We start from the raw sequence: 12,636 nt of genomic DNA, 5'->3' as shown, positions 1-12,636 counted from the left end.
GAGTCTACAGAATAACCACAACAACGAAACCTGGAACTCTGGAGAGTATGTGAGTCACCGATTCATCAAAACAGTTCTTTCCCATGCAGTCAGCATCAAGGAAAGCAAAAGATGTCTTCGTCTCATGCAATTTAAATTGGCTAACAAGGACAGCACTCAAAAATTTCTGCTGAGAAGGCCAGTGAGCATACCAAGCGTACTAATAAAGCACTGAAACACCGCAGATGTGCATGCTAACACCGGCGTTAGGATCCGGTCAGCATTTCCAATAGCGCTCTGTTTTCATCGCTCTCTAGAGCAGTTCAGTAACTCAAGTAATAATCAGAGACTATTTAGCCTTCAATTTAAAGGCTTAGAGAGAGAGTCACTCAGCAAACAGACTGCTCAATCTTGCTATGTAAGAAGTTAACAAGAATAAACAAATTATTTTTTCTCCTACTTTTCCCCCTCTGGTCTAACAATATGGATTGCTGCGGTGGTATGACTGGAGAACTGCTGGTTTTACCTAGAAAACAAATAAATTCCTACATTCCTACCCACCCAAGACTTACTCAGCTGTGAACTGAGGCACAGCTAAGGTTAATTATTTTGAACAAATATAAGACACTGCAAAAAACAACTTTTACTGCAAACCAAATTAGGTCAACTTCTTATGTGCTGATAAGGGACTTAGGTGAGCATGCATTCACATTAAAGACATTTAAAAATGGACAAAACCAACAAAAGACAGTTAACTGCATAGAAAAGAAGATCTGTATTTCCAACTTTCATTGATTCTAGTGAGTTTTTATAGCAGGAAAAAGAAAATCAGTTCAGGAAATTAGGATACATATCACAGAGCTGTGAGGCTAAAATTTTCTTTAAAGATTTATTTCTGGAGTACATTGATACGCTAAGCGCAGTTCCAGTACACTCTCAATTATACAGTGAGTGTATTATTTATGGGCAGCCTGTAAAACATCCTGTGTCTTTTATTTTTCATAATGAGTAGGTAAGATCAAGGGAATGAACTCAGGGCCTAACACATGTGAACAAAGGTTAACAAATCCACCAGGTATGCAGCAAAACCTTTCTGTGGATTCCTATAGCAGCAGCATCTGCCTGCGTATGATCCGTCCAAATCTAGTCACACTCAGAGGTGCTCCTTGTTTTTTAGCTCATAGATCTGCCAAGTTCAGCTAGGCAACTGAAAGACTGGAATCTAATTTATTAAAATTAAAATGGAACTGACAGTATCTGCAAGTAAAAACTTCAGTAGAAAATCTAGATTGAATCAACAAACTGAATGGCTCCAAGGTCCTTTTTGACTCCACAGTTTCTTGCCAGTCCAAGGTTTGGTTTATTAACTAATTATTCAGCATTTTTCTTTCTGCCATCACAGCCGTGTTTGCAAGCCTACACCTACAAGCCTGCCTAACCACATTTGTATCAGCACATTCTGAGAAAATCTGGGCAGCAATCCCAAAGCTCCTCTGCAGAGGATAGAATACCCAGAGGACCTACCCACAGCATTAATGACAGCCCAAGATGATGCAGTCTGTGACAGCCCACCTCAGGGAGCTGGATCACAGGAAGACCAGCCACACAAGCTTCACAAAAAACCCTGCAACCCAAATGTGTTATTACCAGGATGATTTTACGTGACAGGATGAAATATATTTCACAGTTGCTCATTTAGTTTTTAGCCTTTTCAGATCCAGACACAGCCTATGTTTAGCACCTGCAATGCCAATCAATAACTAGCTACCTGACTGTTCAAAAATTAAAATATAAAATTAGGCTGTCAAAATTTCTCTAGGTCAATACTGATAAAGTTTCCGTTGCTGCTACCTTAGCTATCTGAGTAATATAGAAAGAGCATCAATTTCCAGTCGTGTGAAATAGGCAGCTTAGCTTCCCGCAGTACCTGACTCATGTGACAGAAAGATCAAACAAATGGTGAGAACACTTAGAAAAGTCTCTTTAAAAGCGTGTTCAATCTTAAGATAAGCAACCAAAAAAAAAAATCTTTCCAGAAAACCTCCACAAGATGAAGTACCCACTCCTGAACGTTCCTTTCAAGTACGCAACTAATTACAAAGCAGCAGGGCTTCTCTAAAATGAAAGGAAATGTTATAAAGGTAAAGGCAGGGGTGCTGGCACAAATGTCTGAATCATATTGAAGGCGCTAGACATGAACATCCATTTAAAACACATAACAACGATGAACTGTCCACTCTCTAACCACATCAAACATTGCCAGGTCCCTCTGGAGCTAAAAATGAACTCAGAAAAAGTAGATCACCACATAAAGAGTTCCAGAGGACTGAAAGAGAAGCTATCTGCATGTCTGTGTGAAGAGGAGGAAACCAACGCAAGCTTAGCAAACAGCTTAGAGAATATTTTTGAGAGTGCAACATGAAACTCTAAGCAGGCTTACAGAGTTTTCCACGACACACCCATTTATTCATATCATACTGGCATGATGTACTTTTCTGCATCTGCACCATGGACCCCAGCTGTTGAACCAGAGTGAGATACTTTCCACCCTCTGCAAAGGAAAGGAATTCCCGTGTTATTTATTCCCGAGGCATGCTGCTCACTTCCTATCTCAGAATTAGGTTGTTCTAACATCAGTAGCTTCTCAGAATGATGCAGGTGAATTCTGTGCTTTGAATAAGCAGTAGCTTTATATTGCTTTATAACTTTTTTGACAATCCTTCCATAGAACAGTGTTCAAAAAGACAGGTTATTTCCTAATGTTTAGTTTAGGAGCTAACTGAATCCCTTAGTGATATTACAGCTCAAAAAAAACCAGCTGATTATTGTAGTTATTAAAACAAACTAGAAACAAAGATAGTTTGTCACATGGAGGTAACTTCTTATTTAACTGGTAAATATAAGCCGAGGTTACAGCTGAACCAAAGTTACAGGGTGCAACATCTTAACAGCTCTCATCCTAAAATATATATTTTCAACTTTCCAATCTATCATCATTAACCTAAAACCAAAAGTGATCAAAGAGTAACTACAAATTATTTCCTTCCTCCTCTCCCAGACTTGATCTCTAGGGTTCATTACATACACCAGAAAAAAACCCTAACACAAATATAACTTAAAGCATCCAAGTGCCAAGTCCACAAAATAGGCTAAGAGAAACTTGTACTAAAATCTGCAGAAGAAATACAGCAACATCCACAAACTTTTGAAGTATTTTGAATGAGATCACAAATAGCTAGTATTTACAAGTCAAATACATTATATTATTATATTTTGCCTTTTTCAGTGGCAAAACCCACCTTTTGCCTATGATATCTACTATTCTCCTTCGTTAACTGATACTTACATGCATGCATTAAAGAAATTAAAAAGAAAAAAAAAAACACAGCCTTTTTTTCCCCCCACTTTATTCCCCCAATCAGGTTATCTCTGCACCAGGTCCCACACACACACTCTCCCAAAAAGGTAGCGCAAGCAAAAGACTTCCACTAAGAGCAACCATCTGTCACAAGTGTACTGAGTACACAGAACTACTCTCGATCACAGGGGGGAAAAAAAAAAAAGAAAATTCTCATCACAAACCCTATTTTGAAAGGCTACAGAACGTCTCAAAAAATCGACTAACATAAGTAGGAAAGAAAAAAAAAAAAAAACCTGTTCAGAGGGACTGCTTCTTACATAACCATTACCACATGCTTTAGGGCCCGTCTTCGGAGGGCACAGCCGGGCCTCCCCTCTCCCCACCTGGACCCAGCTCCGTGCCTCACCGCCGCGGGCGTGCGGCGTCTAGCAGCCCGACAAAGGGTTAGGGGATATTTACAGACGGGCGCGGAAAGCAGAAGGTAAAGCCAGAACCCAGAGAGGGAGAGGCACATCGCAACCTCCCCCAACGAAGCCAGCACCTCAGTCACGACTGCAGCACCGAGCAGCTCATCCTCCGGGCGCAGGTCCAGCTGCACCGCCGGGCTGGGCACACGTACTCAAGCATGCGGGCCTGCGAGCTCCATGACCCCCCCCACCTCCGTTCCCCTCCACGCACACTTCCCAGCCGGCGACTTATTTCCTGCCTGCCGCCTGCCAGGCGAAACTCCCGCACTCATCACCGGCGCCGCAGAAAGCCCCGAGCATCCTTCCCCGGGCCCCGCGCAGTTCCGCCGCCTTTGAACTCTAGTAACCCCGGCACGGCTCGCTGCAAGCCAGCGCCGGCGAAGGGAGGGGAGAGGGGAGGGAAGGGGAGGGGGGAGGCGGGAGGGGATGATGGGCCGCTGCACACAGGGAAGGCCGGGGGAAGCCCCACCACACGGGCGGGCGAACACGCGTGCGAGCAGCGCGGTGCGCGGAAGAGCGCCCCGGGATACGCGGAGGGGGGAGGGATGGACGCCCCCGCCTCGGCCCCCGCGACAGTCGGAACGGCCGGGGAGGGGCCCGCGCGTGTCTGAAACGGCGGGTGGGGAATCACCTGGACCGGCGGGATTGCCGCCACCTCCTCCTCTTGATCCTGCTCCCCGGTGTCGCGTCGGGGCTCCGCGCCTTACAGCGACGGCGGCGGCTCGGTGCCCGACGGCGGCGACAGAGCGGCTCCCCGAGGCACCATGGCTGCGCCGCGCCGCCTCAAGGCGCCGACACCCCCCGGCCCCGCAGACGGGCGGCCATGGCCCCGCTGCCTGCGCGCGCGCGGCCCCGCTCCGCGCATGCGCCGGGCCCGCCTCGCGCGCGCCCCCCTGGGCCCGCCCTCGCCGGAGCTGCTGGAGGCGCTGGGGCTGGGGTACCGTGTCCGCGGAGCAGGTCTTGCAGGTCCGCGCTTCTCGCCGTACCACTGTCCCCCAGGGCCGGGGGTGGTGAGAGAGCGGAACAGGCTTTTCAACGAGAAAACGCAGGTTTGGGTGGAAAAACCCGCTTTGGGCATAGGAATTAGGCAGGGGAAGCTGCTCGCAGTTGCAGGGAGAGGGCTCCCTGCCAGCCAGCGCGGCACCAGCCGGCTGCTCGCCACGCTGTTAGCCTTGCTCTTCCACCCCCTCCCCGAAAGGGCAGAGCTTTGGCTTTAAATTCCGATAGGACACCAGGGTTTTAGTTTTGGTTTGGTTTGGGGTCTTCTCGGGACACGAAGGACTCGTCAGGGCAGCTGCAAGATGACTCACAGAGTCGGCAGCACAATTTGAGGCAGCGTCTGGTCAGTTGTATAAAAGCCATCTCCCCTATTTTATTAATGCTCTGTATTAACCTTGTGGAACACAAACCACTATATTAATTTCAGATGTTAGGGTTAACTACATTTTTCCCTAGTGGAGTACTGCAAAATCTATAGTCACCTTTGTTGTGAGACCAACAAGAAGACCACCAGAGACTCTCTATTCTTCCATACTGCCATTTTTCAGCTGGACACCTGTGCTAAGCGTCCTATGTGCAGCACCTCATCATCACAGTCTGCACCCAGCCCCAGAATGGAAAGTCCCACTAATAATTACTCTGTAAAAGCTGCATGGCCAAGCCCTAGCATGCATCATGCATTCATAAGCACTAAGTAAAAAAAAAAATGACCCAAGAGAAGTAATGTTTTTCACTTTAATGTTTGAAAAATTACAAAGCCACATTGCCAGGGACATGAAAAAAAAACTCTGCAGCAGTGAGGAATGAAGGAATACGCTGAACTGGAAAATCCTGTAGTTCACAAGGGTTGGCCTAGCCAGTTTAGTAATTGCTTTTTTCCTGCCCTCTCTAATGAGAGCTGGAGGGTTCACAGGCATAGGTATTAACAATGTATAGCCTCAACACAACATCTTTATGAAGTAGAGATGAAAATAAAGGGTGTGGGTGTCTGTACACATTCTGCTTTGCAAAATTACCCTTGTCTAAGTACCCAAGGTTTTTAAAACGCCAGAAGAAAAAGGCGGTTTGTGTTAACTTTTATCATAACTGTTGTACTATCACCTAATTCTGTGTTTGTATCCAGGGTAAATTCACAGCTTCCAACCCTGGACTCCTTCAGAGAACATAGGAAAACAATGGCTTCCCCAGCCCCCAGCCACCCCATCATTCTGCCTGCCTCATCTGACTCACTGCTGCATCACTGTTCACTAATACTTGCCAGTACCCCACTTATCACAAGAGCATGAAGCAACTGTCAAATAAGGCTTCAGAATTTCAGCTTCATTTCTAGGGCCTGCTTGTCTTCTCATGATGTACATGGAGGAAGAACCATGAGTCACTTTTTTGCAGTCCTTTGTGGGGTTGGTTCAGTGCTGAGGCTGAGGACAGGGGCAACAGTGCAGGATCTGTAAGTCATAAAGCCTGTATTCAGTGCTGTTTCTGTGAGAAATAACAGTAAGCAGGAGGGAGAGACAAAGACATATGTACAACTATAAGCAGCAACAAGTATTTATAGGAGATGGAGTGGAAATCCCTATTGTTGTAATAGAAGTAATTATATCATGAAAGTATTGGAGCAAACCACTGAAGTTCTTGCTTCAGTTTGCACTCAAACAACAGGAACTGAACCCCACCTTTATTTCATTCTGTCACCTCTCAGTATTTAATTCTGAAAATGCATTACTCCACAAATGCAGAGGTTTTCTAATGGGCAGACCAGCTATGTGGCATTACCACTGCCTTGTCAGGCATGTCTTTTTAAAAGCACCTCAACTTTCTGCTTCATTTCTCTGGAATTTTAAAAGCCTTTTCTGTATTCAACACTGGGTGGCTAAAACTTCTGAATTCAATGATTGTTTATCTCCCATTATTAACAGAGGCATTTGGATTCCAAACTTTCAGTGGTCAGAAACTGAGGACAGAAGGGAGCCACTATGGTGACATCTCATTAAAACTTTCAAAAGACCTTCTCAGAGTTCAGATAATGTGGAAGCCTGATTTGTCCATGTGGATGGACAAATGCCAGCACCCCAAACTGCTTACAAAGAAAATCCCACATAAGAATTCTCAAGAGCACCAAAATATGCTGACTTAGAAGAACACAAGTGGAGTCCCTCAGGCATCAGTACTGGGACCAATCTTGTTCGACAAGGACAGTGGCATTGAGTGCACCCTCAGCAAGTTTGCTGACGACACCAAGCTGTGTGGTGCAGCAGACACAATGGAGGAAGGGATCCATCCAGAGGGACCTTGACAGGCTGGAGAAGTGGGCCCATGACAACCTCATGAGGTTCAACAAGACCAAGTGCAAGGTCTGCATGAAGAAAAGCATAGCCAGCAGGTTGAGAGAGGCGATTCTCCCCCTCCACTCTGCTCTGGTGAGACCCCACCTGGAATACTGTGTCCAGTTCTGGAGCCCCCCATTACAAGAAAGATCTGGGAGTGATGGAATGTGTCCAGAGAAGGGCCACGAGGATGAGCAGAGGGCTGGAGCTCCTCTCCTATAAGACTGAGAGAGTTTGAGCTATTCAGTCTGGTGAAGAGGAGGCTCCAAGGAGACCTTATTGTGGCTTTCCAGTATCTTTAGGGGGCCTACAAGAAAGCTGGGGAGGGACTTTTTAGGGTGTCAGGTAGTGACAGGATTAGGGGGAATGGAAAAAAAAATAGAAATGGCTAGATTCAGGTTGGATGTTAGGAAGAAGTTTTTCACCCTGAGGGTGGTGAGACACAGGTTGCCCAGGGAGGTGGTAGAAGCCTCATCCCCAGAGGTTTTTAAGGCCAGGCTGGATGTGGCTCTGGGCAACCTGATCTAGTGTGAGGTGTCTCTGCCCATGGCAGCGGGGTTGGAACTAGATGATCCTTGAGGTCCCTTCCAACCCTAACAATTCTATGATTCTATGACACTGCATGCCTAAGGTGGACAATAACATGGCCAGGTTTATTTAAAGCTTTTCACGAGCCATTAAAAAAAAATATTCATACATGCATATATAAAAGCAAAGGAATGTCTTAGGAAGTAGGCTTTCTTACAAAAAGTCTGGCAAAAGTTTAATAATGCAAAAATTAAGGTTGCCTGCAAAACTTAATTTGGTGTGCCTCGTAATACTGCCAGCAGGGAACCCCCAAAGCCTCTGTGTTCTTTTGCACTTTTATTCCATTCAGTGAACATAAGCACAAATAAACTTTAATTGCTGCAGAAACCCATAGCCACACACAGGAACTGGGAGCATTACTGGGTCCTACAATAGCAACAGAGTCAGTGCATCTCTTTCTGTGATTGCCTACTCTCTCTATACCCTCTCTCAGAAATCCCCCTGCTTTTCCCTATCTGCGATCTTATTTCCTACATTTTTCCCCATCGCTTAGCTTCTCATCTGCCCTCATTTTTCCTCCCATTCTCACTGCTTTTCAGAGCTCTTTAAAGCAATTCACTTAGTTCCAGTTTCTGAGTTTCATATTTATCTTCAGTCTCTTCAGGAAACCACTCCTGCACCATATCTGATAATTACATATCTCTTATGATTACATGTATTTTTACTGCTTTTACAACACTGGAGAGCACTGGATTCCAAACAAACACACAGCTGCTGTGATTTACAACTTACCTAAAGGGAAGCCATACCAGTCTGTGTTGAGAAGCTAAAGAGCTGGGTGGTGATGTAAGGAAAGTGATGAATCAGGTTTTGTTTGGTGAACAAAAGCATCACAGTTCTCTCCCGAGATCCCTTGCCAGTGGGGCATAGTCTAGAACACAAAGAATTGAAGTAAATAAAATAAAAATAATTGGGCTGAATAGTGCCAGAGGAGTAACAGTTGCATTCAGGAAGTGGAAAATCATATGGTACACTGGTACAAGGCTCTAGTATTTCACAGTGCCAAGATTAATTAAACAATCCTGAAAAAACTCCTGTAAGAGAACTATATAAATATTAATCTAACCTCCACTTTGCTGATAAAGAAGCTGAGACACAGACCCATTGTACCAGTGGTAATTTGACAAACTTAAGATGTGTCCATGTCTACAGCCAAGCTGCTAGTTACTGAAACACACCACATTATTGAACACTGGAAATTCATCTCTTGGTGATCTGCCCAGAGCCACACTGTAATTCAGAGTCAGAGCTTACATTCATGGAGAAGAGAAGGATCAGGGGTGACCTCATTGCCCTCTACAACTACCTGAAAGGTGGTTGTAGCCAGGAAGGGGTTGGCCTCTTCTCCCAGGCAACCAGCACCAGAACAAGGGGACACAGTCTCAAGCTGCGCCAGGGGAGGTTTAGACTCGGGGTGAGGAGAAAGTTCTTCACTGAGCAAGTCGTTCGTCATTGGAATGTGCTGCCCAGGGAGGTGGTGGAGTCACTGTCTCTGGAGGTGTTCAAGAGGAGATTGGACGTGGCACTTGGTGCCATGGTCTAGTCGTGAGGTCTACCGAGACAGGTTGGACTCGATGATCCTTGGGGTCTCTTCCAACCTTAGTTATACTGTGATACTGTGATTTCTTGGGCACAGTGATGGCAGTGTCCAGTAAACCATGCTGTCTGCTGCATTACACTGGAGTGATCTTGAACAGCAAGGAAAGGGGGCACGTGTCTGCGTTGGGCTGGAAACACTTTAATGGTATAGACCTGAAGAGTCTGGCATTCCAAGATATCATTACTTCTACCACTTGCTATGAACAAATTATAAAACAAAGAAAAAGCACTAGGAAAAAGTAATTAATGTAGGAAATAGTAAAAATAGCCAAGATGGGAAAACAAAAGGTGTTAAGACATTAAAATACATTGATACCAAACTATTTTCTATTCCTAGTAGAGAATGAGGGCTCTGCTGTAGAATTTTTTCTAACATGGGCTCAATTTAGAAGTGGGGTAGACTTTTCTGAACCAAAAAGCTATTTAAAATTGAAAAAAACAGAAGTTGAAAAACCTTGCATTCTGGGATGCTGGCCCATTGCAAGTCTGCATCACATTAACATCTGCACCGACTAGCCACCATTAAAGTCACTGAATATAATAAATATCTAGCATTTCTCAGCCCTGCAATGTCATCCCCTTTTGCTTTCTAACCCCTTACATCACACAGAGATGCAATCTAATCGTTCTTTTCATCCTCAAAGCAACCTTTTGAGCTTTCCAAAAGGTTTTCAGGTTTAAATCATAATTTGAGAGGATTCTTACCTAGCACCCCCAAGAGCTGCTAGTGGGAATTTTGCTTTCTTATATGCAGTATGAACATCAATTTAGGAGATGAGTTCCTCAGCTTCAGTATTTATGCAGAGGAACATATTCCTCCAAACGCTCAGAACGCTTGCTGTGAACATGAGGTACTGGAAAGGAGCCAGCAGGCATCAATTTGACATGCAGTCACTTTTTTTTATTTCACCCCAGAGCATCCCAGGATGTAGTGCACATCAAGGTGAAAGGGAGCTTTAAAATCTCCCCACTGCTTTTCCTTTCTCTTTGCTCTGCTAGTTGCAGCAGTAAGTCCAGAGTACCAGCACAAAACAAACTCCTCAGTACAAAGAAAAGATTATGCTGTTTGGGGTCTGCATGGTAATTACAGAGTCTTAGTCAAATTAGTCTACTACTTTGCACATTAACGTTAGGCTTGAGCACCACCATGCGTTTTCACAGCTAACTAAAAGGATGTGTTTATCTGTCCCAGGAGTGCTGTCAGCATCAGAGCATTTTCTGCCAGCACCTAGCACAAGGATGTTCTAGTCACAGCTCAGGATACTAAAAACACCAACGTCCCATCAGAAATGAAATACACATCCGAAATGAAATACACATCCTACTTCAAAATTCTTGTTCATACTACTCTTCAAAACAAACAAACATACACAAACCCTACACCTCCTCTTCAAGAGAGCTTTTTAAAAGCCAACCAGAAAACAGTAAAAAAACCCTATTTTTAAAAGATTACAGACAATCACACCGTGCATAATTTCTGTAGCCTGAATTTTTAAACAGGCCTGGAGGGTGCATACTTTTATGCAGGGTGTGTCTTTAATTACCAGTTGCAGCTTTGGAAGCTTTCCAGCACTGCTGTAATGTGCTGCCTCCACGCTGAGGACAGTTGTGTGTCATTAAAGGAAAAAGCAAACCCTTCATGACTAGGATACATACAAAACAACTGGTTTTACATGGATTTACCTGCACTCAGATGCTACACCTGACATGAACAGTCACTGCAGCAGTCTCCCATTTGCACCACTTTGTTTAGCTTTTATGTTAAGCCTCAAATACTCAAAATACATATCCAGGCAAGAAATATATTAAATTCATATCCACTAAGGAAAGAAATCTGCCTTCTACAGTTTTTATTTATACTGCACTTCTTCACTGAAACTTAAACAAGGAATGGCTCTTAGTATCACAGTATCACAGTATCACAGTAACTAAGGTTGGAAGAGACCCCAAGGATCATCAAGTCCAACCTGTTCCAACAGACCTCACAACTAGATCATAGCACCAAGCGCCACGTCCAATCTCCCCTTGAACACCTCCAGGGACGGCGACTCCACCACCTCCCTGGGCAGCCCATTCCAATGACGAATGACTCGCTCAGTGAAGAACTTTTTCCTCACCTCGAGTCTAAACCTCCCCTGACACAACTTGAGACTGTGTCCCCTTGTTCTGGTGCTGGTTGCCTGGGAGAAGAGACCAACCCCCTCCTGTCTACAACCACCCTTCAGGTAGTTGTAGAGGACAATGAGGTCGCCTCTGATCCTTCTCTTCTCCAGGCTAAACAATCCCAGCTCCCTCAGCCTCTCCTCATAGGGCTTGTGCTCAAGGCCTCTCACCAGCCTTGTTGCCCTTCTCTGGACACGTTCAAGTGTCTCGATGTCCTTCCTAAACTGAGGGGCCCAGAACTGGACACAGTACTCAAGGTGTGGCTTAGCAGTTACAGCAGCCATTCTGAAGAAACTTGTACTTGCTGCACAGCTGCTTACCTTTACTTTGTTCTTTTATCACCAAACAAAAGACAGAAAATATTATATCTACAGAGCAACACCAACTGAAACTTTCATTTTTCTCCCTCAAATTTAATAGCATCTCTGCTGATGCCAAGCAGAACTGCAATCTGTCATCTCAACGCCACATAAGACCAAACTGTAATGCAGAACTTTTTCAACTAGTTCTGCAAGTGCAAAAGACCGTGTTTGTGCAAAATACATTTTTATCTTTTACATCTTCTGTCCAATCACAAAACCAGTGCAGCTGAAGCCAGCTGCAAATAGCTGCTAAGTTACCTGATTCAACAGACACAAAAAGGCAACATGCCTGTGGAGTCAGGATCCCTGGGTACAGAGCAATCTCCTCTCAGGGCTAGTAATGAAAGGGAGACACCGGTGGCAATAGCTGCACGTGGAAATTGCTCGTTGGGGCCCGGGCTGAAATCTGGTGGTGTCCAGTGCAGCTTAGCCTCACAAAGGCCATGAGGGCAGCGCGGGGACCCGCGCAGGACACCTGCTCCGCGGACGCCGCCTCGCAAAAGCATGAACCCGGCGGGAGCAGCCCCGAGCTCTCCTCAGACGGGCGGGGGAGGGAACCTGGTACACGTGAAACCTCCCTTCGCCTCGCCTCATAGCCTGAACGGTGCAGAGCTGAAGGTGCACCGCGCGTTCCCCACCACCGCGCGTTCCCCACCACCGCCCGGTCAGCGCGGACCCTGCCGGCAGGGAACCAAGCCCCAGCGGCCCCGCGCTCCCACAGCGACCCTGCCGCGGGCCCGGCGGGACACTCGCGCACATCCGGGCGGCCGCCAGCGCCGCGCGCTGCCGCCCCC

At 45.8% G+C, this 12,636-nt stretch overlaps 1 protein-coding gene and 1 long non-coding RNA gene across 6 annotated transcripts in view; both read right to left on the bottom strand.

Annotated features, from left to right (window-relative positions):
* RNF145 (ring finger protein 145) overlaps positions 1-4,656 on the bottom strand; it is a 45,441-nt gene extending 40,785 nt beyond the window's left edge. The window contains exon 1 of one of the 4 annotated variants that reach the window (XM_054168356.1): positions 4,439-4,656. Coding sequence is in view for 1 of the 4 variants with exons in the window: in XM_054168354.1 (XP_054024329.1) it covers positions 4,047-4,079 (33 nt within the window). In the remaining 3 variants the exon portion in view is untranslated. Of the gene's footprint in view, positions 1-3,657; positions 3,679-4,018; positions 4,159-4,438 lie in introns of those variants that run through there. The other 3 variants (XM_054168354.1, XM_054168355.1, XM_054168357.1) reach the window with 3 other exon arrangements.
* An 884-nt stretch (positions 4,657-5,540) lies between these two features.
* Positions 5,541-12,332, bottom strand: LOC128897928 (uncharacterized). 2 transcript variants are annotated; one of them, XR_008462642.1, is made up of 3 exons: positions 12,101-12,332; positions 8,451-8,589; positions 5,541-6,285 (listed from the first exon to the last, which is right to left on the bottom strand). It is a non-coding gene; the product is annotated as an uncharacterized LOC128897928 (long non-coding RNA). The 2 variants fall into 2 exon arrangements; XR_008462643.1 differs by lacking the exon at positions 12,101-12,332 and adding an exon at positions 10,023-10,297.
* Positions 12,333-12,636: the final 304 nt, after the last annotated feature.

The sequence above is a fragment of the Dryobates pubescens genome, chromosome 16, assembly GCF_014839835.1.
Source record: "Dryobates pubescens isolate bDryPub1 chromosome 16, bDryPub1.pri, whole genome shotgun sequence".
NCBI lineage: Eukaryota > Metazoa > Chordata > Aves > Piciformes > Picidae > Dryobates > Dryobates pubescens.
The sequence above is the reverse complement of the archived record's forward strand: the minus strand, read 5'-3'. Positions and strand labels throughout refer to the sequence as shown.